Source organism: Elaeis guineensis, chromosome 8 (genome assembly GCF_000442705.2).
Source record: "Elaeis guineensis isolate ETL-2024a chromosome 8, EG11, whole genome shotgun sequence".
NCBI classification, from domain to species: domain Eukaryota; kingdom Viridiplantae; phylum Streptophyta; class Magnoliopsida; order Arecales; family Arecaceae; genus Elaeis; species Elaeis guineensis.
The window spans coordinates 1,167,360-1,193,691 of NC_026000.2; the positions used below are offsets into that span (position 1 = coordinate 1,167,360).

A 26,332-nucleotide genomic window follows, 5' to 3' on the forward strand; every position below is an offset into this window, starting at 1 on the left:
TTAAAGGCGACAGACCACCACACGTCGTAGCTTCAAGCGGAGCAAGTGGCTACCATTCATGCCTTCAAAAATTCCTTTTTTTAAAAAAAATTCCTGAGTTGACAAGTTAGCCTACGTCTCCGACCAAAACGCCTGAAAGGAACGGAGCGTATGTACGAGAGGACGAGGAGATGACACGTGCGAAGCTGAGCGGTCGAACGTGTCGGTTCGTGGAGCAGAATTGCCTGACTAAAAGTCGCGTGGCTCCACGATTGTTGAGTCACGCACCAGATATTTTCTCCGGAGCGTATCCTCTGGCCGTCACCTCCCACGAACGAATGATTCATCTTCTTTCGCAACGTAGGCCGTTGGATTCCGCCCTGGACAGCTCAAAACAAGCCCACTCTTTCATTCGTCCGCGTGCGCACAGGTCTCCAAGCGGCTATTGCCAACAGTGGCTACGCGCGAAGGAAGGTGAATCCTTCTTTCGCGAGAAAGATACAACCCCTGTCCGCTCAAAAAAGAGGGAACAGGATAGGTTAAAGCAAGACCAGTGAGCAGCAGTTCGAGGCGGTTTTGTGTGCGGTCGGGGTGCATCCGGGAGCCGCCAACCTCTGATTAAAATAGAATTTCTAAACTACCTTTGTTAAAAGAAATTTTGTTTGAAATAAGTATGCATGCAGTTCAAGTTATATGATTTACTTGTAAATAGAACGAGGATTTGCGGCAGATTATCCAATAATTTAATTCAAATCTAGCTTAGATAATTCTCTGTTTTTTCACATAAAAAGCACAGAAGATTATCCAACATGGGATTTATAATAACGGGGACACTATCTTGAAAGTATAACAATAAGCTTAGGCCATAAGCTAAAATTAATCTAATAAATATATTTTTTTAATATGATAATGTTCAGACACATTTTTATGCTGCATCATACCATATTTTTATGCTGCATCATATATATATATATATATATATATATATATATATATATATATATATATATATATATATAGTCGCTATTTTTTTGAACCACATATCATGAATGAGTGGATTGGATATTTTTTAAAAAATATATAAAAAATTATATAAACAGTAAAAAAATTCATCCCATAGATTTAATAATTTCTTAAAATGTTTAATCTTAATAACCTAATTCATCATAATTATAATCTAAATATAAAAAGTTAAATAAAATTGATGGCTAGCGTCCGTCCTGACTAGAAAAATCTTCCTGCACCACCAGTTGGATTCTTGAAAATGAATGCAGAGCGTTGCACCACCATATTGTAATAAGAAATAATCGATTTAATATATATTTTTGGACAAAATATAAATGGGTGCACAAATAGTCGGCACTATCCGGTGGAAAAAAGCAAGGTATTTTTTTTTTTTATTTTTTTGGTAGTAGTGAAAGCAAGGTATAGTTGCCATTCCCACCTCATCCATCCATCTAATAGATTAATATTATAATATAAAAATAACAAATATTTAAATCTAAAATAAACATCCGAGCTAACAACATATATTTAAGTCCACGGAAGTGGTCCTCTTCCTTCCAAACCCTCCTCCCTCCTCTTCGGGATCTCTTCCCAAAACTAGCTCTATTCGTTTCCCTGCGATCCCGTTTCCCCCGCCCCGTATATCTCTCTCTCTCTCACACTGGTTAAATTTAGATTTAGAATTAGGGCTTAAGGTTAGGGCTTGTTCGGGCGGTGGGGATGAAGGGGCGACGGGCCTGCGAGCTGTGCAAGGGCGGCGCCGCCGTCTACTGCGAGGCGGACGCGGCGTTCCTCTGCTGGCCCTGCGACGCTGGCGTCCACGGCGCTAACTTCCTCGTCGCCCGCCACCTCCGCCGGATCGCCTGCGCCGAATGCCACGCTCTCGACGACGCCCGCGTCCTCTTCGGTGCCGGATCCCCCCCGATCCGCTCCCTCTGCCGCTCCTGCAGTCGCGCAACCGGTCCCTCCTTCTCCGACGCCGCCTCATCGTCGGACTCCTCTTGCGTCTCCACCGCCGACTCGGCGGTCTCGGAATCAGCCCGGAGAGGAGCGGCGGCTGTGGAAGGCGTTCTTATAAATTGGAGCCGAAGGATGGGGCTGGGGGACCAAGGCGCGAGGCGGTGCGCGGCGGTTGCGACGCGCGTGCTGTGCGCGTGCTCGGGTAAAATGGCGGTTACGACCCTCCGGGTTAGCCTGGCGGCCGCTCTCTGGTTCGCCGTGAAGCGGTGCGGCAACGGAGGTCGCACGTGCGAAGGGGCGAGGCTGAGGGCATTGGAAGCGTGTGCTGGTGTGCCCGCGAAGCTTATCGTGGTCGCTGAGTCGAGGCTCGCTCGTGCCGCGAGGCGAGCCCGAGTCGGGGAGGAGCAGGAGGGATGGGCCGAGTGCTGGTGAATAAGAGAAAACTCTTTTGAGTCAGGGATTTTCTTCTGGCATGCGTGAGTTTTTTTTCTTCAAAAAAAAGTATTCTAGGAGATATCTTTGTAGTGTTGTATATATGGCTTTTCCTTTGTCTGTTTTTTCGGTTGTTAAGATGTATTAAAAAAAAAAATCTGAAGACTAACATGTATTAGAGATGATATTTGCTTGTTAATGATAGCTTTTTGTTTTTTGTATTTTGTTTTTTTTTTTTTCATTCTAATAACACTTTAGTCGGGAATTTAATTGGTGGGGATGAATTATGAAAGAATCGGTAAATAAATCCATTGAAGGAATCGTCTCTCTAGACTATCGTGCAAGCTTGAGAATCTTGTTCATATTCCTGGGTCAGTTTTCAGAAGCTTTTATGCCATTTCCCGTCTCACCAAAGCAGCAATCATCCGGGATAATATTCTGTAGGCTGCGTTCATTTTATTTACTTTTAAAATAATGGTACTACTTTTACGCTAAATATTTTATTAAAAATATATGGACTCGATCAATTCAGAAAGTTCTCAACCGTAAATATAACTCACGAAAACTAGATCAAGCGTTTCTCTGACTAACTTCACTGATTAGCTCTATCCTCAATCCTCGTCATATTCTTTATATTCATACAATACGCACTGCTAGAAACACAGTACCTTAGAAGCACGGTTGATACGGAAGACCAACCTCCGGGTGGGGGAGAATACTGGCTGTTGTTGCTTGTCCAAAACTTTGGCATTTTCTTAAAACATCAGGCCTTCGGCATGTGCATGCAAGTGAAACAAAGAAAGGCTAAAAACATGTTTCAAATCGTATCTATATAGTTCTTCATGTACGTTTCGATTTCGCGTGTCGCATTGTTTAAAAAAGAACATAACAATAATTTTGATATATAGAAACAAGAGAAGAATTATCCATGTCGAACTCTGGGAAATGTCGTTTGCTTCCTGACAATCTAGGCTACAATCCCATTTGCCAGATTGCATCTGTGCAGTTGAAAATTAGACAAGGAGAAATAGGTGATATCATGCATTTCCAGCTTGGATGCATTAGATGACGAGGGGGGGACACACAGAGAGCAACCCGTAGCGGGCCTTCGTCACACTTCCGCATTTGCTTCAGGCGGTGGAGGGATTCTTGGTGCTTGTACTTCCCAGGCCCAGCCGTTCAAGTAGAGCGAGCCCCTACTGAGATGCTAGATTGAAAAGCCCAACCCAGTCCAACTCATTTGTTTGTACGACCCGAATCCCACCCACAGACTTGCGCAGGCAAAGCTTCCCTCTTCTTCTTCTTCTACCTCTTCAAAACGTTTTTGTCTGCCACGCATGCTTTCCGAATTACTAATTCGAGAAAAAGAATGTAGCCGTTCTCTAAGAAATACGGGAGCCGCAATTGTATTTGTAGCCGTTAGCTCGGCGGTCCAACTGCCTTCATTTAAGAATGGAGAATTCGTAATCTGACTGACTCAGAGAAGGGTGGATCACCCTGCATGATGAAAGAATTACTGTAATGAGGCTTAGGCTTATCTTATACAGAGAAATGCACCGGAATATCTGGTAAGAAGACGGTGTAAGCAAATAGTTTTGGTCGACAATAACTTTTTCCACCCCTTTAAACGTGGGCTGCATACTTTCCACTAAATAATTCAGTAAGGAAATTCATGATTTGATAACTGTTAATGCACATCGAGATTAGTATCAACAAGGTGGTGTTCTCAAAGGGATTGTAAAAACCAATCGTAATGCACAATTACATCTTTAAAAAGTACACTCCATGACCATAAATCTAACAACAAATGTGCAGTCTCTTTGAAGAACCAAAAAAAAATAATCTCCAAGGATATTTGATCATCTCAAAAATTCATGATGCTTTATACTTCATGTAAATGTATGATATGGTACAACAGAAATGAGAATCTCGATAGATGGCAACAATGTAATATTGATTTTTTTTTTACACACCCTTTTATCAGCTAATGAACCTACTCCTACTTCCTCCCGATTGGAAGGCCTCTATAGTGTTACTTATCCTACCTATGCAAATGATGCTCAGAAATCCACCAAAGTAAAATAAAACCACCCAAAAATCTCACCCTCTGGCTGATTGTCTGGCAACTGCATCATAAGTGCTGATGAGTCGATGGCCTTTGGTTCAACAGCACCTTCTGACCAACTGATTAAATGAATGCTGGCAGAGTCATTTGCCAAATGGCTTAATTTTGAAGGCAATCACAATCCATGGCCAGATTACATCATGTAAACTTGCACCGGTTTGAATGCAACCTCTCATCTGAAATGAGCTCCGACACCAAACTTCTGAGCCGCTTCCCTGATGGTCCAGGCATGACGACATTGATATCACCCCAGGTTAAGGAGGGATCCTCCTCCAAATCCTTCTTTTTCGGACTGCTGAGCTGGCCTGAGCACCACTTTCCGACGCCCACTCCATTTGACGAACGCCTTAGTATCTTTTTATCTATCTGTTTGAGCACTCTGTCATCTTCCATGAACCGCCTCGCAAAGGCTGCTCCACTTTTTATCATCTCCTTGTAATGTGATTGATTGAGAAATAGAGGGTCCAGTCCTGGTGGATCATCCCAAATGAAGTACCTCAGATCACTGTTGACAGTGGTGTTTTGGAACTCAGGGCTGTTGCAGATCACCGTCTGGAAGTAGGATTCCATTGAGTAGGCCACATTGGCAAAATACATAAGAAGTTTCCTAGGGAGGTTATCCCAGCTATGCACACAGTGCTCCACGAAGGATCTGCTAAGAATCAACCATGGTGAACCTGTTCCCATGTAAAAATTGAAAAATTTCAGAAGTCTTGACAACAAGAGGCAAATGCTTTTTTGTTCTAATTTGATTTCCATGGATGTTGCTGATAAACCTCAGGCAAATTTGCAGCACCATGTGTCGGTAACTTTGATTTGCATTTAAAATACATGGAGGATTTCAATATACAGGGAACCTATGGTAGTTTTCAGCTTAATTTGTCAGATATCCTGGTTTTTCAAATGAATGTCTTATTGAACAAAATCAAAGCAAAGGCTTGTGAACAGCCAAATGGAAAACAGAACGCAAAAAGAATTCCTCACTACGGAAGACAGACCTGTGAATAATTTAAAAGCATCAGGTGTTGTTCGTGTCTCTGAAGCAAAGAAGGATTCAGTATTTTTGTCCATATGAAGACTTGGGTCTACAATAATTTTATCAAATCTTGCATACCTGTAGAACAATAACTCAACTCAGCTTGACAAAACATTTTAAAAGATATAAAAAAAGATCATAAATACTAAAATATGATTTCCTAATGAGCTTACTCTTTCCATCCAAGGTCACTTGTGTGATCAATGAAGTTCAGATCTCTTGGTAAAGAAGTGAAAGCATGAAGAAGATCTGTATGCAAGAAATTTTTTTTCAACATTTGTTAGTAGGATAAATGGAGGGGCAGGAAGCATCGATGAGAATAGGCATTTTGAAAAAAAAAAAAAAAACTCTCAAATGCATGAGTTACTAATGCTCCACAGTTGGCAAAAACTTCCAAATCAAAAGAAAGACTACTTGGCATTTCACATGATTAAGGCTGATAAGATCACTGTTATGAATTGAAAAATATGTGGCAACAGATATTGAGCCTTTTATGTTCAGCTCCAACTCAATTCAACTCAACTAAGCCTTAATCCCAAAATAATTGAGGTCCTTTCCCTCCATTCTGCTAGATTAGGGCTGTACTTCCTCTCCTTAAGAAAAACAAATTCTCATTTACTGCCGGTAACCAAAAAGAACTTGATGGAAGTTCTCCATGTATGTCAATGTGGAATGAATCCAATTGACTAAATGGAAACGAAGTGTTGATGGGAGAACACATCAGACTTGCAAGAAAGACTTGAAACAGTATCAAGGTGAATGTTGGCAATGAACACATAAGATCTTTGGATTCTTGCTGAGCAAGAATTCCACCGAGCAGCAAGCAAGGACTTTACTCAAGTAGTAACGAACTTAGAAGTATTATAGATTTTCAATTTTTTTCCCCCATTTTTGACTCCAGACTCAGCCGTCAATTTAATCAAGAGCTAAATCTGTTTTTTGATGATGAGGAGAAGGTCTAGCCCCGTAGTGTTTATCCTCATTAATTTTCAGAAACCAAGAAATAATTAAAAACAAAAGCAAAAACCTTCAGCTTTGCATTATCACAATCATCATGTGTTCAGAATTCAGAAATCAGAAAGCATAAGCAGCATGAAGAAGTAGACAGAATTATTGTTGCTTATAAGGATACCATATCATATGAACATTGGCACAGGAATAAGGGCTAAAGAGGCACAAAGTTATAGACTCAAAATGGTCTAGAATGAGAGTTGGACTGATTTATTGATCGATATGAATAATATCCATTGCTACTAAGAAAACATAGCCAAATAAGCCCAATGTATTCTCATGATTATGCTTTAGTTTCAAAAAGCAACATATCAATACGACTTGGTCATCATGTTCTTTACGCAGATCATGTAGAATCAGATCAGAAGATAGATTGTTGTAATCCTGAATTGCTAATACTTAGGGTTCTTTGGGTTGGGATATGTCAAACTATGAGATAATCCGACGATTCAAGAAAATTATTTATTTGAAAAAATGATTGCAGGAAAAAAAAAATTTACTATGTTTAGTTAGTGGAAAACTTTCTCCCAAAAAAGGCACCGAAAAGAACTACCCTCTTTGGTTGGAGGTTATCTTCTATTAGAATATTGCCCCGAATAAATACTTCAAGTAATACCAGTTTTTTTTTGTTCAATCTATTTGTTGCCATTTCTAGTCCACTTACATGAAGGCTATAAACATGAGCCATTTCAAATATTGTAATGTATTTAGATAAGTTAATAACTATTTTTAAATTAATCAGACACATATTAGAAAATATAATTCTTATTATAAATAAATTTTGATATTTTTTATTTCTTATTAAGTAAATATATTTAAATATAACCACACCATTAATTGATTAATTTGGAGATTTGGCATAATTGTATATTGAGCTACCATTGTATTATAGTTTCTATTATAAACTAGGAGTGCTTGGTCTGTCTAACAAGAGAACGTCACCAAAAATGGTCAACTAATGTGATACTTTGAGTTGAGACTATTGTGGGACAATATTAAAACGGTGCATTTGTGGATTTCAAGGAAAACAGTGGGGGCATTTTCATCAAGCAATGACAATTTTAGATTACCTCCACTCAATAATCTGGCATAGGAAAAAAAAAATACCACACCCTAGTGGTCCTCTCATCCTCTTTTGGTACCAAATATGGTAATTTGACATGGAATTTATTTTCCCATGCCATGTTATCCCCAACCAAAAGAACTCAGGGTACCTGTATTATCGGATTTTCTAAGAAGCACAAATTGATATATGGATCGCTGAAACTGGCAAAAGTGTCTGAAACCAATCTAAGGCAAGACAGGGTGGGTTAACTTGTTGGAAGCAAGAAAAAGAGCTTACCATCTTGAGTTACAACTGGATAATCCGAAGAACTCAAGTTGATGAACCAATCCCAGTCTGAGTTGATCTTAAGCAGAACTGCAGCTCCATTGAGTGTAGCAGCAAGTACCGATGAACCCGTCCGATCAACCGCATAAGATTTTCCCACGACATAAACATTTGCAAAAGCTTTGAAAATTTTATCAGACTGAACGGAGAGCGCCAGTCTTCTCCTCTCAGAAGCTGTGGAATCGGCATCGAGGTGCAAAAGGTAGCGGTTCCTCGGGTGATAAACTGCCTTCAAGAGCCTCAAAATCTTCTCACCTTCACCGCCGGTTCCTGATATCCAATAAGCAAAAACTGGAGGATCACCAGGACCCCTCGACAGGGCCACAGCTCTGAACCCTGGATCTGCGGCCGGAATTCCTCCATGGAGAAAAGAATGAGAAAGAACTCCCAGAATCAGTGCACCGATGATAAATGCTGCGATCCCGATCCATGTAGAAAATCTAAGTTGCCTCATTACTTCACCTTGATCGAAGGTTCGCTTCGAATTGTGCAATAGTAGATACTTGCTCAAACATTCAATACTCACAAGACTAGTCACCAAACTTGCTGTTGGATGGAGTATGATTAATTGGAAGCTTTTGATCCAAATCAAACACCACTTCAACACTCTAAATTCCAATTGAAGATCGCCAAAACTATTCCCCGAAAACCACAATTACAGCAAACACAAAAATCAGATCTTAAGAAACCTCACCTCAATTCAATCCCAAAATTAATCAGCCTTTTTATAATGAGATTGCGAGAAGCTGCCGTTCTACCTCAAACCATTCCATACTAACACCACAAATTCAATAAACGGGCATAGAAAGGCTTGAAAAATTCATAAAGCTCTCACCTTTAGCACCCAACAGCTCGCGAACTAAACGCAACCAAGAAGAAAGCAACTGCAGACATCCCTTTAATTAACAAAGCACACAAGCGAGCCGAGAAGATAGGATGAGCAACTTTCGACACCCCTCTCGAAACGCACTGAGTAGGCGGCGCCAAAGATCGGATTTTTCAGACACCACGTCAGCGGAGGAGAAATCGGAGGAAAGAAAGAATCTTGTTCAAAGACGCAAGTGGGCAATACTGGAACCGGAGTCGGTAAGCATGGTTTTCAAACCGCCCACCAACGAATCCAACGAAAAGGGGCGAACGGTCGCGGGAAAACTTCCCTTCCACCGCTTATAAAATAAAGCGAGAACGAAGGAAAGAAGGAAGGGATCTCACATCAAAGAAAGAAAGGAAGGGATCAAAGGTGAGACAGGTACAAGGGAATCTAAGGAGGGGTCGTGGTGGGGGGAGAATAAGCAGAATTGGAGGAGAGAAAATTATAAAAAATTAGTAAAATAACAAGAGAAAGAATTCCGAGCAGACGAAAAGGGTGGAGAAATTTGGGATCATCGGGGAAAGGGGGAATAGGAGGAACTGTACGGACGGACGGCGGAGAAAAAGGAGGATGTTTTTTGTCGCCGTCCTTGACCGTGCCATTGCTCGCAGGCCGCGCTCATCGCGGAGTTGTGGGTCCCAACTATACAGCGCGAAGGGAGGCCGTGAGGGGGACCGCTAGTTGGCATGGAGAGGCGGTGTGATGTATTATTGCGTGTTATGTAGTTGAGAGGAGGTTGCTTGGCAATCAGATAAGAGGGAGAAGGGGCGGGGAGGAGAGAGAGAGAGGGTTGTTGGCGTTTGCCTGGAGGTGGTTCGCTGGTCGAGGACACTCGCCCATCAATCAACGCATGCAACGTCCCTTTCTTTGATGGGATTGCCCAGGATAAACGCGGCTCTAAGCGATGGAGAGATCTCTCCCCTTCTGGTAGATTTGGCTAGGATGAGCACTGCTAATAAACGTTCCATATTAAGCATTTGGGACACGACACGAAAGGATTAAGTGTAGCAGCAAATTCATTCCCAATCCAGTTTTAGTGTTATTCGACCCTAGTTTGATCCGCCCCAGTTTGAAATTTTGGTCAGACCCAGGTTAAACTGGATTTGACATCATAGAGAATTTGATATGAACATGATCGAGGTCGAGACTCGGGTAAATTTGGATCTCATTTGAATTGGTTCAAGCTGGATTTAAATTAAAAGATAGGTCAAAATACGGCTTATTTGGATTGTTCAAACAGTCAAACGTCCAATTTGGATCCAGTTTGACTTTTAAACTGATGCTTCCAAGGCCAAGACCTTGCTCAGCCAAGAATATTTAGTTTCAAACAAAACCAAGCTATACGTTGGATCAAGTTTTTGTTGAATATGATGGAGATGGGGCCATCATGGTGTGGCGCTGGACGCCAAGTTTGGTGAACTGAGAAAGAGTTATACAAGGAGAGCTTATTTGGAAGACCTGCTAACTTTTTAAATTTTTAATATTTTTTTTTTGAGAGAGAAAAGAAGGGAGACCAATCTATGTTATAATTAACCAGATTCCAAGTCCATATATCTAACTTTCATTTATCATGTGAAAGGGCTGGCCGTTCTACTTTTGCAATGCTTTCCTTGCAAGTAAAAAAGTTTAAAGAGATAAAGACAGAATGCTGAAGCAGATGGATTGATCATGTCTATTGATGTCGCTATCATTAGATTTTTAAAGCACTTAAAATAATCTTTACAATGGATTTAATACAGATGGATTTCAATATGGGCCGTGGGTTGGATATATTACAGGTTCTTGATCGTGCTAGTCTAATACAAATTATTGATTAGATTAGGTCACCGCTAAACTAATGAATCAATCCAACCATGTAGCAGAATGCACAAGCGTATGTACACAACACGCTTATCTATTTTGTTTGGTTTTGCGCGTGCTGTTTGGCGATTGGATTGGTTCACCAGTTGAGCAGTGGATTTAGTCCAACTAATGATCACTTCTGTTGCGGCCAATCGCCTCGTCGCCCGATCGCCGGGAAGCATGCACCTGCAAAAAGAAGTCCGCACTGACCGGAGGCGGCTCCGGCGGGGACCCTCCGACGGTCAAGTCAGAGAGGTGACTGGGCAACAGTGAAGTGCAGACAGAGAGCTCTGAGAAGGAGAGGGAGAGAGAGAGGAGCGAGCCTGCGTATGTGGAAGAGACGGGCGGATCGACCCCTTGCATTGTTGCCTTCCCCGGTATATATAGTAGAGCACGGTATGGCGCCATCATTAATGGCGCGGACAAGTGAGGAACTGTCAACTCACTGTAGGCTGTCAGAGCCGCCGTGAAAATGTCATGTCGCCGTGTAGCCGTCTAATCACCAGGGTTGACCCGGCTCTCGGCGGGACAATGCCCCTAGGTAACTGTGCCGCATGTCCGTGTCAGAGCTGACAACGTCTGGCGGCCGTACGGCGGTTGGTGGAGTCGGCCGACCCAGGGTCGGTGGCCAGCAGAGTGGCGTCGGACTTCTCCGTCGGTCGGCGAGCTTCATGTGGGTCGGCTACCGGACCTCTGGGTTTAGTCGGTCGGGAACGGACCGTGGAATGGCCGCAGTTAGCCGCTGATGGCGTCCGTCGGGCCGTCGCCCGACTTACGATCGGCCAGTCAGAGTCGTCCGTCGGGCCGTTGGTTAGTCGGTCGGGCTGCCAGTCGGTCGGGCCCTCCGATAGTCGGTCGGTCGGGCCGCCAGCCGGTCGGGCCCTTCGATAGTCGGTCGGTCGGTCGGGCCGCCAGCCGGTCGGGCCCTCCGATAGTCGGTCGGTCGGTCGGGCCGCCAGCCGGTCGGGCCCTCCGGTGGGTATCCCCCAACAACTTCTAATCTAGAAGGCATCTAGCCTAGCATTGAAAAATGATTGGAGTCTGGTTGCGGTGTGCTGCAAGAGAGAATTTTGAAGCGCCTTCTTGGTAGAGCCGATATAAGAAGAAAAATTTTAGCTTTCTAATTGAGTAACAAACATTGCATGATGCTTCTGCCATCAGGACTTTGACCTTCATGGGAGTTACCATGGGGTCTCTCTCACGATACTATTTAAAGCAGAAGAGTAGAACGGCCATTTTGCAAGATCAGCATAGGAAACAACTTCCATTTTCAAATCTTGCCTACTTCCTTTACTGCTTTATTGCAGTTGGTTGCCTCAAATTTTTCGGCACTCAAGAAATGAAACTCTTTCTGGGAAACAATACACATTCCACTTGTTGCGGCCAATCCCCTCGTCGCCTGATCGCCGGAAAACGAGCGCCTGCAAAAAAGGAAGTCCACACTGATCGGAGGTGGCTCCGGCGGGGACCCTCCGACGGTCAAGTCAGAGAGGAGACTGGACAACAGTGAAATGAAGACAGAGAGCTCGATCGAGGAAGAGAGGGAGAGAGGAGCGAGCCTGTGGTTTTGGAGTCGAGAAGTGGGGGAGCGGATCCCTTGCACTGTTGCCTTCCCCGATTTATATAGTGGAGCATGGTATGGCACCGTCATTAATGGCGCAGACAAGTGAGGAATTGTCAACTCACTGTAGACTGTCAGAGTCGCCGTGAAAGTGTCATGTCGCCGTGGGGCTGTCAAATCGCTAGGGTTGACAATGTCCTCGACGAGAAATGTCCCTAGATGGCCGTACCGCATGCGGCTGTCAGGACTGACAAGCTCTGGCGGCTGTACGGCGATCGGAGGAGTCGACCGACCCTAGATCGGTGGCCAGCTGAGTGGCGTCGGGGCCCTCCATTGGTCGGCGAGTGAGTCGGCCATCAGACTTCCTGGTCGGTCGGCCAGTCGGTCGGTCGGTCGGTCGGTCGGCCAGTCGGAGTCATCCGTTGGAGTCGGTCGGTCGGCCAGTCGATCGGTCGGTCGGCCAGTCGGTCGGTCGGCCAGTCGGAGTCGGTCGGTCGGTCAGTCGGTCGGTCGGTCGGCCAGTCGGTCGGTCGGTCGGTCGGTCGGCCAGTCGGTCGGTCGGCCAGTCGGTCGGTCGGTCGGCCAGTCGGAGTCGGTCGGTCGGCCAGTCGGTCGGTCGGTCGGTCGGCCAGTCGGAGTCGTCCGTCGGAGTCGGTCGGTCGGCCAGTCGGAGTCGTCCGTCGGAGTCGGTCGTCGGAGTCGGTCGGTCGGCCAGTCGGTCGGTCGGCCAGTCGGTCGGCCGTCGGGGTCGTCCGTCGGAGTCGTCTGTCGGAGTCGGTCGGTCGGTCAGTCGGTCGGCCAGTCGGAGTCGTCCGTCGGAGTCGGTCGGTCGGCCAGTCGGTCGGTCGGTCGGCCAGTCGGAGTCGTCCGTCGGAGTCGATCGGTCGGCCAGTCGGTCGGTCGGTCGGTCGGTCGGTCGGCCAGTCGGCCAGTCGGAGTCGTCCGTCGGAGTCGGTCGGGGTCGGTATATCCCAACAGTTGCCCCCCTCCTCCTGAGCCCGATGTCGTGTTGGCTCGCGTGAACACGTGGGCGACGGCTTCGGACGAAAGGAGTGATTTTCCGTCTTTTCTTGCTTCGACTCTGGCGATCACATCAACGAACGACCCAATATCGATCGTCCCGACTGTGGGTCGAGCATGCACGTCGGGTCGGAGGTCGGCCAACCTCCGAACGTCGCTCGTCGACACGATCATTCCGCAGAATCTGATAGTCGAGTAGCATCCGACGTATTCGGATAGGATAACGATGGCAAGTCGAATATCCATTGTCCAGCCCTTGGTCGGACGTATGCGTCGGAATGTATGATAAACGGTGGCAAGCCGAATATCCTTCGATCGATCGTGACCAGATCGGTATGTCGCGAATACGACTGCGGTCGTCTTGGCATTTTGCCTTTCTTAGTCGAAGCTAAGTCGGCAAGTTAGCCAGCCGCATTAGTCGAAGCCCTTTGCCTTCAGAGGTGGGGGCCGTCGTAGATATTCCGCTCCTTCAATCTCCGTTGTAGAATCCGATATGTCCTCGATGATCGAGACGTAGATTGAGCCATTGGTTCGGCGATTCGTCGATCAGACCGACGACGGAGTCGTAGATTCGACGATCGGCAATCGAGCCATGTTGGTCGGGGCCTTTCGCCTTCAAAGGCTGAGGCCGTCGGTTCAGCGATCGATGATCGAGCCATTGATTCGGCGATCGACGATCGACCGTGTTGGTCGGGGCCTTTTGCCTTCAGAGGCCGAGGCCGTCGGTTTGACGATCGGTGATCGAGCCGTGTTGGTCGAGGCCTTTTGCCTTCAGAGGCCGAGGCCGTCGGTTCGGCGATTGATGATCGAGTCATGTTGGTCGGGGCCTTTTGCCTTCAAAGGCTGAGGCCGTCGATTCGGCGATCGGTGATCGAGCCGTTGATTCGGCGATCGACGATCGGCCGTGTTGGTCGGGGCCTTTTGCCTTCAGAGGTCGAGGCCGTCGGTTTGACGATCGGTGATCGAGCCGTGTTGGTCGAGGCCTTTTGCCTTCAGAGGCCGAGGCCGTCGGTTCGGCGATTGATGATCGAGTCATGTTGGTCGGGGCCTTTTGCCTTCAAAGGCTGAGGCCGTCGATTCGGTGATCGGTGATCGAGCCGTTGATTCGACGATCGACGATCGACCGTGTTGGTCGGGGCCTTTTGCCTTCAAAGGTTGAGGCCGTCGGTTCGACGATCGATGATCGAGTCATGTTGGTCGGGGCCTTTTGCCTTCAGAGGCTGAGGCCGTCGTAGATTCTCCGCTCCTTCGATCTCTATCAGGATCTGCGCACGAGGAGCGGGGAGAGGGGTGTAGGAGTCATACCTGCGATGCGTCGGTCTCGGACTCCATTGTCAGAGCAAGACCCATCTATCGGTGGAGGGCCTGCTGGGTTCAGCATGGGCCCGACCTTTCTTCCATTTTTCTTTTCGGCCCGTGCCTTAAGTCAGGCGCCGGTCAGAAGCTCCTTCGTCCGCGCGCATGTACTTGTACGCGCGCCCCAGCAGTTTGACGTATGTTCGGGGGAGGGTTTTGTCCAGGGAGTAGGTGAATCGGGACACCCTTAGCCCCCGCTTCATGGCTGAGATTGCCATGTCTTCGTTGAGGTCCCGGACCTCAAGCGTGGCCGCGTTGAATCGCGTCACGAAGTGTCGTAGAGTCTCATTTTCTCTCTGCTTGAGGGAGAAAAGACTGTCCGAGATTCGTGGCGGCTTCCGACTGGTGCTGAAATGAACCACGAAGGAATGCTCGAGCTGCCCGAAGGAGTGGATACTTTCCGATCGAAGATCGGAGTACCAGGCCCTGGTAGCTTTGCGGAGTGTGGCGGGGAAGCCGATGCAAAAAAGAGCGTCGGTTGCCCCCTGGATCGTCATGAGAGCTTTATAGCTCTCGAGGTGATCGACTGGATCGGTGGAGCCGTCGTATGGCTCCACGTGTGGCATCTTGAACCGACTGGGAATCGGCTCGTCGAGGATCAGTCGGGAGAGAGGTTGGGCGGTCTGGAAGTCGACGTCATTCGAAGACTTCTGGCCGTCCATCTACAACTGCGCGAGCCGGCGGTCGATTTCCTCGAACCGGCGCTCGTAGTCGTACACTCGTCGATGCTGGGAGACCCTAGGAGTGGAGTCTCCAGAAGAGTCTGAGATAGAGGCGGACGGCATTCGCGGTCGCTTCTCCTTCCTCGCCCGCTCCAGCAGGGAAGGAGAGAGCTGTTGGGACTGTCGAGCATCGCGCCGTGGCCGCCCCTCCTCTCCGCGGGAGCGCTGTTGCGGGCGCTCGCGCGGAGACGACGGAGATCGGCGCGGGCGTCGGCGGTTGCTCCTTGAGGGCATCGGACGGGCCGCCGGTTGTTGCTGGACGCTCTTGACCGCATCCGTCAGCACGATCATCTGCCGTACGATGGCCGCGATCTGCGCCTCCGTGGTCACCACGGGGTGTGGAGAGCTGGACTCCACCGCTGAGGGTGGCGGGGAGGCCTCTTCCCGGCGGGAAGAGCGCCTCGCCGACCCGGTGACCTTCGATCGTTGGGCTCTTGTCTTTGTCATCAGTATCTTCCGCTTGGGAAGGCTTGGTTCCGTGTCTCCCCTACCTGGCGCGCCAATCTGTTGCGGCCAATCCCCTCGTCGCCTGATCGCCGGGAAACGAGTGCCTGCAAAAAAGGAAGTCCACACTGATCGGAGGCGGCTCCGGCGGGGACCCTCCGACGGTCAAGTCAGAGAGGAGACTGGGCAACAGTGAAATGAAGACAGAGAGCTCGATCGAGGAAGAGAGGGAGAGAGGAGCGAGCCTGTGGTTTTGGAGTCGAGAAGTGGGGGAGCGGATCCCTTGCACTGTTGCCTTCCCCGATTTATATAGTGGAGCACGGTATGGCGCCGTCATTAATGGCGCAGACAAGTGAGGAATTGTCAACTCACTGTAGACTGTCAGAGTCGCCGTGAAAATGTCATGTCGCCGTGGGGCTGTCAAATCGCTAGGGTTGACAATGCCCTCGGCGGGAAATGTCCCTAGATGGCCGTGCCGCATGCGACTGTCAGGACTGACAAGCTCTGACGGCTGTACGGCGATCGGAGGAGTCGACCGACCCTAGGTCGGTGGCCAGCTGAGTGGCGTCGGGGCCCTCCGTTGGTCGGCGAGTGAGTCGGCCATCAGACTTCCTGGTCGGTCGGCCAGTCGGTCGGTCGGTCGGCCAGTCGGTCGGTCGGCCAGTCGGAGTCGTCCGTCGGAGTCGGTCGGTCGGCCAGTCGGTCGGTCGGTCGGCCAGTCGGAGTCGTCCGTCGGAGTCGGTCGGTCGGCCAGTCGGTCGGTCGGTCGGTCGGTCGGCCAGTCGGTCGGTCGGCCAGTCGGTCGGTCGGTCGGCCAGTCGGAGTCGTCCGTCGGAGTCGGTCGGTCGGCCAGTCGGTCGGTCGGTCGGTCGGTCGGTCGGCCAGTCGGAGTCATCCGTCGGAGTCAGTCGGTCGGCCAGTCGGTCGGTCGGTCGTCCAGTCGTAGTCGTCCGTCGGAGTCGGTCGTCGGAGTCGGTCGGTCGGCCAGTCGGTCGGTCGGCCAGTCGTTCGGCCGTCGGGGTCGTCCGTCGGAGTCGTCCGTCGGAGTCGTCCGTCGGCCAGTCGGTCGGTCGGTCGGTCGGTCGGTCGGCCCGTCGGAGTCGGTCGGTCGGCCAGTCAGTCGGTCGGCCAGTCGGTCGGTCGGTCGGCCAGTCGGAGTCGTCCGTCGGAGTCGGTCGGTCGGCCAGTCGATCGATCAGTCGGAGTCGTTCGTCGGAGTCGATCGGGATCGATATATCCCAACACCACTCAAGTCTCTTGCAAGGCCCTTCGTCTGGCTTTAGAGTTACTGCTCTACCTATGCATCTATATTTGTATTGAGCATTAATAAATCTGGTAGATGCCTTCATATTAATAATTGGAGCTCTTGGCTGTAATCTTCTAAAACATGAATGCAAACTCTCGTCTACCAAAAAAAGTACAAACGCTTGGTGGTAGTGAAGTCATGGATGAAATAATTGTCTCACAGCCGAACAAATTAAAATATTCTCGTGTCCTTCAAATAAGATCGCAGGTAGGGCCGTAGGGGTAAATGAAACCAACAGTTCGTTCCTCCTTCCCCACCTTTTTTCCCCTCTTTTAATTTCTAATTGTTTTATCATTTTCAGCAAGCGAGTGAGCATGTACGGGCAAAACTGCGGTCCTTGCACTTAAAATAGGTTCTCTAGAAGGTGGTAGTTCACCATTCACAATAGACCGCCTGGTGCATTAAGTTGGATGGCCCAACCGTAACCACTAACCAACCGTAATCAAAGTCACGAGGTCGACACTCGGTAGTTTGATAGCCTAGCTCAACTCCCCTCTTTATATCAATTTTCAAATAGCCGGAAAATCAAATGCATATTTGCAATTTCCACGAACCATTTAACATTAAATATTTTGATTTTGCTTGGGAAAAAAAATTGAATACCAGAGACTCCATTTTTTTTTTTGGTAGAATAGCAGAGACTCATTTGCAAGCGAGCTTAGAAAAAGAACTTGGAACGATGCGTCCTTCGTAACCAAAAGTCTGAAAGAGTGGGCCATCTCCTTTCACAATGCAGTTTCTTTTCGAGTAATTTAAACGGATAAGATCATCAAAATTTTTACTTTAGGCCCCTACTTGTTTTAAGCCTCACTGTCCATTTGATTTCAATATTTTAGTATCTTAATCACAAATAATCTCTAACCATAGATTGCCTTCCTTTCGTCTTTTTCCACTAATAACTATTCGGATTAGCTCTCCTCATAGCATAGGCATGCCACTATTATAGCATAGCTTAGGATTCCGTGCTTTATGATGTACAGTACCCCAAGAAACTATTTCTTCACTTTCCAATATAAAGCATTTATGATGTTGCATTTACTTTCTTTTCAAGCAGACCAAACCTCCCACATAGAAACTTTTCTGGGTACAAATGATTTGCCATCTACATCGAGGTTTTTGTGCTTGTGGATTTGAAATACAACACAGAAAATTAGGAATTTCTATGCGTGCCTTTGTAGCGATAAAAAATCAGAGAGGGAGTAAATGGCTGAGGAGTCGTGTGTTGCTATACTGTCCGCATGGATAAAACGGATAGTTAGATAGAGAAAGAGGGGAGAGAGGAATCATTCCAATATCGCTCTCAACTCGCCATCTCGTCATCTCTCTCTGTCTACACGTGGGATCACCGACTTCCACATTGATCAACCCTTTTTTTTAAATCATTTAGAATAATTATTTATTATATATAATAGATCAAATAATTTTTTTCTTCTAAAATAATTTAAAATATATAAAAATATTTTTAAATTTTTATTTAATGATAAAAAATTAAAATCATTAGATAATGATAGTTTGAAAGAATATTGTGTTAATTTTGGATGTTTCTTAAAATATAATAACTATTTTGATATTGATGGTTTAAATTTATTTTCAGAGCTAAAAGTTTTAAAAAAATTATACAAGTGGAAGATAACAGTCCAATGGATATACTCAATCATATAAGAAGACTCGATTCTTTTCTAAATATATATATTATTTTTAGAATAATATTAATAATTTTAGTAAGTGTTGCTTCGACAGAATGAAATTTTTCAAAACTAAAATTAATAAAATCTTACTTAGGATCAACAATGTCTCAAAAAAAATTAAATAAATTGACTATATTATCAATTGAAAAAAAATATTAAAAAAATTTGATTAAAAATTTTGCATCTCAAAATACTAAAAAAATAAGATTTTAGTTAAAAATTTATATAAATTTTAATAAAAAAAAATCTCTCTCTAATATTTACCTTTAAGTCTCCATATGTATTGAGCAAGCCCTGAATTGGAAAGTTGGCTTTTCTTCCCTTCATATTCTCCATTAGATTAGAGATGCAAAAGGTTCCATAAAGCTGCTTAATAAGTGATTCTTAAGCTACTGGCAACCATGGCATGGGTGTGTTGTAAAGAAAGGAACAATAGAATTTCCCTTACTCTGTTGCAACAATTGCAGCTGAGGGTCCTCAGCTCTTCATTGACTGGTCTGTGCTTTGTGATCATATATAAAACCTTTTTCTCGCTTTGGTGGTATTTGGATCCAAGTGAAAACATTGTTGGGCTGTTGTCGAACGGGCTAATTTTCAGCTGCCATTCTCTGATTGCGAACTGTCCGCAGAAGTTTCAGAGAGGTCTCAAAAGCTTTTTGGTCCGATGTCAACAGTCAATTCTGAGATGCTTCATGTTTGGCCCCAATCGAACTATTGGGCTGCTTTCTTTACCTTGGTTATAAACATGATCATCTATTTTTTATGAAAAAAATTATAATATTTTATACAAAAAATTATAATTTTAACATAGAATATCATAATATCAGCATAGGATGTCATAATTTCTTTTGAAAGAGAAGGAATATTTTCGTCATTCAAAATTTTAAATAAAAAAATAAAATTATGAGTGTTAAATGGATATTAAATATATATTAAAAAATAATGATCACGTGGTTCAATGGCACTCCACGTCAGATTTTCTACTCTACAGGCAGTGCATAAAGAATTTTGCGGTTTTTTTGGTTGCTGCAGACAAGACTCTCCACAGTTAAAGGCTCTGGCATATGGGATTTAAAAAGGCCCATTATCTCTTATGGGCTGTCCCCATATCTGAACTGATTACAGAAGCCCCTTCCTGGTCTCGATGTACTCCCTTCCTCCCCCTCTTTAATATTTTTTTTATTATTGGAAATGATGGCCGGGTGGCTGTTTTTTAACCTCCCTTATCATTAAAAAAAAAAAAATTATGGAAGGGCAGCAACAAATATTAAGCATCAACGTCAACCTCAAACGAACAAATCTAGAATTCTCTTCAAAAGAAAGACAATATTAGTGACTCATTTTTCTATACTAACACATGGAACTTTTGGAACATTGCTTTATCTTCATCTAAAAATGGTTTTTATGATATACTGTGTCTATCTTATTTCAATTTCAGAGCGGCGCACCATCTTTATTAGGGATATTAAATGATAGGTGTGGGCGTGGTCATGTTGTGTTGTCCGATGGGAGCCATACTTCAGTCCTCCCATTTCTTTCAGATTTATTTATTTTCTTTTATGGATGTTGACCAAAATGTCGTAAACATGCATAGCAGCAGATCATGCAGCATGGGAACATCAAAGAATGATGTGCCCAGCGATAGGCAGTACCACATTGACTTGGAGATTGAGACCATGTCATGCAAAATCCGATTTCAATCCATGATAATGCAGAAGATGGCAACAAATGCTCAAGAGGAAACAAATATAGCTGGTATAGATCAAGGAAATCAACAATTATTTTTCTGGATGCCATTTTTGGACTCAACAGGTAAAAGTGATTAAGGAACTCAACCTCATGATCAAAGCCAAGTAGTTCCCATGGGTTAAAAGTCTATAGATCTTTGAGAAGGTTTATCACCATCACAAATTTTTTTGTACATATAATGTCCTACCTTTTAATGTAATATTTTGTGTTTCTTTTCTTATTCAAGTTTTCTAAATTTTGTCAAGAAGGTTAATAGTGCCTATCAAGGCTGCCAAGTTGATGCAAAGGTTTGCCAAGCACCATATAACCATTCAACTAATTGGAAGAGGAGGAGCCTTCTGCCGAATAACACAATCATATTACATAAATGAACTGCAATTCTAGCAAATATTGGTCATCAAGGTTATTAGATAGATTGAACAGGTAAAACTATTAAAGTTAGGCAATTGAGAGAAAATGATTACACAGTATCTCAGAGATTAAAATGAAGGAGAGGATAATGAGTAAGAATTTCTATATATACTTGGCCATGAGGGAAACTTAGTCGATAAATCGAAAATGAGATTTGAAATTTCTATGTTCTTGGGTGTTCTCCATAAAAATTTAGTTAGTTAAACAAACGAAAGACCATCGTTTTCCATTATGTAAACATGCATCGTTCCATTATAATAAACATATTTTATATAATATCAAATTGGACATTTTGTTGTAAATTTACTGTCAAATTGGACATGATTAAATATGATTACTTCCTCTCTCTCTCTCTCTCTCTCTCTCTCTCTGCGTGTGTCCTGTTTCTTTTTTTTTTTTTTCCGAGAAGAGGACTGTTAAGATTTTCGGACATAAAAGCGGGACCGTATGGACGGCTTGCACACGGCATTGACCGTAACGAGGCTATCCATTTCACAGGCTCTAGTCTTCTGCCCGTTTCTTCACGATCGAATTAGCTCCACCACAAGCACCAACCAAGGATATGCAAGGAAACTAGGTAACTAGGATGGGGCGTGGACTGGGGATCACGGGGCGTGGAATCTTTCATCACGGGTAGCTCCTCGGCTGGTGCAATTAAAAAGATGTTTTTGGTTGATTTTATTTACTTCCCCGTTGTTTCCTGTATCTGACTTGAATCATCCCATGCCGTGGTCGTTGCTCCGCTCCAGGAATCAGAAACCAAAGAAAAATTAACTAGCTCCTATATACTTGGTAGCCTACTTAACTTTCAATCTCCCACTAGTTTCACACTATTGGTTTCGAGGCCAATCCACCGTCACACAAGACTACTGGTCAAGAGTGCATGATGCTGAACTAGAAAGATTGCAGTACAGTAACACTGAGCTACTGCATTTTTAACTGAACTGGTATCAGAACACGGAGAGATAGGGTGGGGTGGGTATACAAGAAGCACACCAATAGCTGACGACTGATATGATCTGCACTGCATCGAACTGACTCGCTTCCGAGGAAGCTAATAAAGAGAATGAAATGGGGGCCGGGAAGCCATTCATTGGTTGACATGGGAGGAAACTGGGTCCTCGAACTTCTTGGCATTCCCCTTCGGGTCCTCCTCAAACCTCCCCAACCTGAAGTGCTTCAGCTCAAACCCTGCCACCTCTCCATCGATCGCCATCTCTGCCAGAATCCTCCCTACCACTGGCCCCATCTTGAAACCATGGCCGGAGAAGCCTCCGGCGACCACCACGTCCTTCCCGAACTCCCCGCCGAGGAAGTCGATGATGAAATCCCCGTCGGGTGTCATCGAGTACATGCATGCCTGCGTCATGACCGGCCTCCCGGCCTCGACGCGCCCCCGCAGCACCTGTTCGATCCATGGCACCACCGAGTTCACCAGCACGCCTGAGCTCGACTCCCAGTCCCTCCGCTCGGGGTCGCACGGGTGGCCTCCATGCATGGCAATCTTGATCAGCCCTGGGAACTCCATCGACGGCGTGCCGTAGATGTACGGCTCGCCGTAGCTAGCAAACGTCGGGAACCCGGCCTCCGGCGAGAATTCATCCTCGTACCCCTCCTTGATCTTCCAGTAACAAATAGTTGTGTGGAGAGGCTGGATCGGTAGGACCAGCCCACTAACTGCTTGCACCAGCTTCTTCATCCAGGCTCCGACGGTGAGCACGCACTTCCTCCCCCGGAACCGTTCCCCGCCGGCTGTTGCAACCCAGATGCCGCCTCCGGGTTCGTCTCTCCCGATGTCCTTCACCTCCGTGTGGTCTCTGAGAACGGCTCCTCTTACGATGGCCAACGCTTGGAACATGGCGACCGCCTTGGTCGGCTTGATCACGCCTCCGACATCGGTCACCACCCCGATCCACTGCTCCGGCAATTGGATTGCACCAGAGAACACGTCATGAATCTGGTTTCGATCGAGGATGCGTGCATCGATCGAATTCGGCTCGCAATTGGCGATCACGCACTGGAGGCTCTTGTTGGCCGCAGGGCCCATGTCGAAATGGGAGGTCCTGGTGTGGACACGGTAGCCGATCTCCGACTGTGCTTCTTCCCAGAGACGGTAGGATTCGAGGACCATCGAGGCGTAGTAATCTTCCGGGTAGGTGGCTCGTATGGTCCGGGACTCGCCATGGGACGAGCCAAGGTGGTGCAGGAAGTCGAATCGCTCGAGGAGGAGCACCTTACGGCCGCGCTTCGCCGCTTCGTAGGCCGTACAGCTCCCCATGATCCCGGCACCAACGACGATCACATCGAACCCATCGCCGTCCATCGCTCCGGCTCCTCCTCTCTCTTCAAACCAAAGGGAACGGACGGCTGCTGAGAAAAAGAAAAATAAAAAATGAAACGGTGATGCTGAGAGCTTCGGCCGAGACGGAGGGAAGTAGTGTGGCATCTGTACTTACCTTGCGAGAAAACATTCCCACGGCCCGCATCCGCATGCGGCCGTCCATCGCATGATGGACGGTGCGCGCGATGTACCGCACCGTGCGGTGCACCGCAGAGGATCTGCGCTCTATTGTTATACCGTACTCATCCAAACAGACTCTGAACCAGCTTTAAACACCTACCACGCTTCCTGAGGGACAAAAAGCATGCCCAGAGGCAGTTTGAACATTTTTTCCTCGTCAAAGTCTTTCACTCGTGTCCCTTTGTATACGATGTGGTAAAGATAGCAACCCAATATCATTCTTTCAAATATCTTACAATCTTTGCACAGCATAATTGACCAGATTTTGTGTGTTGTCTGTGTGAGAATCGTGTAAAACCGACTCTCTTCACAATGGCCTCCAGCCAAATAATATAATAATAATAATAACAAAGATCAAGATCTTTTCCGCAATTAGGAAAGCCCCTTTGCTAGAAATTGTCATTAAAAAAGAGCATAAAGAGAACAGGAATGCAGCCCTTGTACGGCATGATGACAAGCAACTTAGAGAACAAACACTGTTATAGGAATTATAAGTTACCACATTGTTACTGACTTTGACTGGTACAATCAAAATTAAATGTCATAAATCACCGCAATATCTCATCATCATTTAATTATTTTCTTACAAACTTTTGCTTACCAACATATCTATTGCAATTCCAAATGCCCAATTAAGTTATGCCACAAGAAGTTAATATTGGATTTTCTATATGTACTAGTACACGTGGAGTTCAAAAATTTTTTTAATCTAAAATATAGTAAAAAAATTAAATTAAAATATTTTTAATTTAAGCATGCATTCATCATATGAAAACACACATGGATCTAGTTCATATGCTGAAATTAATATAAATTGATTTTAAGATGAATAAAATAAAACCTGTGATCAATTCACATATCTGAATCACTTTCTCTTTGCTTCAAACCTATAACTGAAGTTGAATCCAATTCGATCCTGGATCTGAGATTGAGCAGGTTCTGAATAAGCAGCACAAGCATCCTGTCTCTACAAGTATCCATAGACCGACCTTGATAAACTCCTCTTGATACAACTCACTTGAACTCAAAGCCTGAATAGGCTTGAACCAAGCCTGGATAGGGATCAACCATTGAATCCTTATGATCTTTCTTTCTTGATTCTTGAAGAAATCAAAAAATTTTCTTGATCCCTCAACTAATCAAGAAGAATAACAAACAAGAAGTGATTGTAATTAATTTCCAACAACTTGAGATGAAAAAGATGAAACCAACTAATCTTGGCGCCAACTTTTGACACCAAGAAAAGAGTTCCCACCCACCTCTTTTCTACATCCAATAGGAGATGCCTAGAGAGAGAGGGCGTGGGCTAAAGAGAGAAAGAGGAGAAGAGGCATTGGGCACATTAAGGATGGCGGCAAGGATGAGGGGAGGTGTCATATGAAGAGAGGTAGGATTAGGATCCTTTAAATAGACAACATAAGGATATCCTAATCAAATTAGGATCCCTCCTAATCATATTAGAAGTCCTGACCATAACATATTCGGACCAATTAAATGAGGTGCCATTCATAATTCACCCACGCCCACACTTAGTGCTAGGCATCCTACCATATGGGACCCAATTAAAAACTCTCAAATCAATTCATATGATTTTATAAATTCACTTCAAAAGTTTTTGATCAAATCAAGATAAATAAAATCAAAAAATTCTTTTTTAATTTAATTTAAGTCATAAATTAAGAATCCAACTATTGAAGGTCATTGAATCAAATTCAATTAGATTCAAATAAAGTATAAAAATTGACTAATGCTTACTATAAGAAGAATTGGATTCATCCAGGTGCTAGCAAACGTCGGAAACCCGGCCTCCGGCGAGAATTCATCCTCGTACCCCTCCTTGATCTTCCAGTAACAAATAGTTGTGAGGAGAGGCTGGATCGGTAGGACCAGCCCACTAACTGCTTGCACCAGTTTCTTCATCCAGGCTCCGACGGTGAGCACGCACTTCCTCCCCCGGAACCGTTCCCCGCCGGCCGTTGCAACCCAGATGCCGCCTCCGGGTTCGTCTCTCCCGATGTCCTTCACCTCCGTGTGGTCTCTGAGAACGGCTCCTCTTACGATGGCCAACGCTTGGAACATGGCGACCGCCTTGGTCGTCTTGATCACGCCTCCGACATCGGTCACCACCCCGATCCACTGCTCCGGCAATTGGATTGCACCAGAGAACACGTCATGAATCTGGTTTCGATCGAGGATGCGAGCATCGATCGAATTCGGCTCGCAATTGGCGATCACGCACTGGAGGCTCTTGTTGGCCGCAGGGCCCATGTCGAAATGGGAGGTCCTGGTGTGGACACGGTAGCCGATCTCCGACTGTGCTTCTTCCCAGAGACGGTAGGATTCGAGGACCATCGAGGCGTAGTAATCTTCCGGGTAGGTGGCTCGTATGGTCCGGGACTCGCCATGGGACGAGCCAAGGTGGTGCAGGAAGTCGAATCGCTCGAGGAGGAGCACCTTACGGCCGCGCTTCGCCGCTTCGTAGGCCGTACAGCTCCCCGTGATCCCGGCACCAACGACGATCACATCGAACCCATCGCCGTCCATCGCTCCGGCTCCTCCTCTCTCTTCAAACCAAAGGGAACGGACGGCTGCTGAGAAAAAGAAAAATAAAAAATGAAACGGTGATGCTGAGAGCTTCGGCCGAGACGGAGGGAAGTAGTGTGGCATCTGTACTTGCGAGAAAACATTCGCACGGCCCGCATCCGCATGCGGCCGTCCATCGCATGATGGACGGTGCGCTCGATGTACCGCACCGTGCGGTGCACCGCAGAGGATCTGCGCTCTATTGTTATACCGTACTCATCCAAACAAACTCTGAACCAGCTTTAAATACCTATCACGCTTCCCGAGGGACAAAAAGCATGCCCAGAGGCAGTTTGAACATTTTTTCCTCGTCAAAGTCT

The 26,332-nt window shown here is 45.9% G+C and overlaps 4 protein-coding genes across 8 annotated transcripts; 1 reads left to right on the forward strand and 3 right to left on the reverse strand.

The window, feature by feature from the left end:
- Positions 1-1,529: 1,529 nt before the first annotated feature.
- On the forward strand, positions 1,530-2,597 carry LOC105050857 (B-box zinc finger protein 32). Its single transcript, XM_010931051.4, has one exon. The coding sequence runs from the start codon at positions 1,705-1,707 to the stop codon at positions 2,374-2,376; it is 672 nt and encodes a 223-aa protein (XP_010929353.1). The 5' UTR covers positions 1,530-1,704; the 3' UTR covers positions 2,377-2,597.
- A 701-nt stretch (positions 2,598-3,298) lies between these two features.
- LOC105050856 (beta-glucuronosyltransferase GlcAT14A) lies at positions 3,299-9,509 on the reverse strand. Of its 4 annotated transcripts, none has more exons than XR_003801693.2 (5): positions 7,891-9,503; positions 5,711-5,786; positions 5,500-5,615; positions 4,481-5,178; positions 3,299-3,873 (listed from the first exon to the last, which is right to left on the reverse strand). XR_003801693.2 is itself a non-coding variant. In XM_073261591.1 (5 exons), exons 2-5 carry the CDS (start codon positions 8,390-8,392, stop codon positions 4,640-4,642), a joined length of 1,233 nt encoding a protein of 410 aa, XP_073117692.1. In that variant the 5' UTR covers positions 8,393-8,573; positions 8,774-9,503; the 3' UTR covers positions 4,239-4,639. The 4 variants fall into 4 exon arrangements, 3 of the variants coding, with proteins under 3 accessions (XP_073117692.1, XP_010929350.1, XP_010929352.1); XM_073261591.1 differs by lacking the exon at positions 3,299-3,873 and having other exon boundaries at positions 4,239-5,178; positions 7,891-8,573; positions 8,774-9,503; XM_010931048.4 differs by lacking the exon at positions 3,299-3,873 and having other exon boundaries at positions 4,239-5,178.
- A 12,291-nt stretch (positions 9,510-21,800) lies between these two features.
- Positions 21,801-23,505, reverse strand: LOC105037860 (probable sarcosine oxidase). Of its 2 annotated transcripts, none has more exons than XM_073242821.1 (2): positions 23,365-23,505; positions 21,801-23,275 (listed from the first exon to the last, which is right to left on the reverse strand). In XM_073242821.1, the coding sequence occupies exon 2, from the start codon at positions 23,229-23,231 to the stop codon at positions 21,999-22,001; it is 1,233 nt and encodes a 410-aa protein (XP_073098922.1). In that variant the 5' UTR covers positions 23,232-23,275; positions 23,365-23,505; the 3' UTR covers positions 21,801-21,998. The 2 variants fall into 2 exon arrangements, with proteins under 2 accessions (XP_073098922.1, XP_073098921.1); XM_073242820.1 differs by having other exon boundaries at positions 21,801-23,278; positions 23,365-23,501.
- A 752-nt stretch (positions 23,506-24,257) lies between these two features.
- LOC140851253 (probable sarcosine oxidase) lies at positions 24,258-26,061 on the reverse strand. The gene has a single exon (XM_073242822.1). The coding sequence runs from the start codon at positions 25,971-25,973 to the stop codon at positions 25,152-25,154; it is 822 nt and encodes a 273-aa protein (XP_073098923.1). The 5' UTR covers positions 25,974-26,061; the 3' UTR covers positions 24,258-25,151.
- Positions 26,062-26,332: the final 271 nt, after the last annotated feature.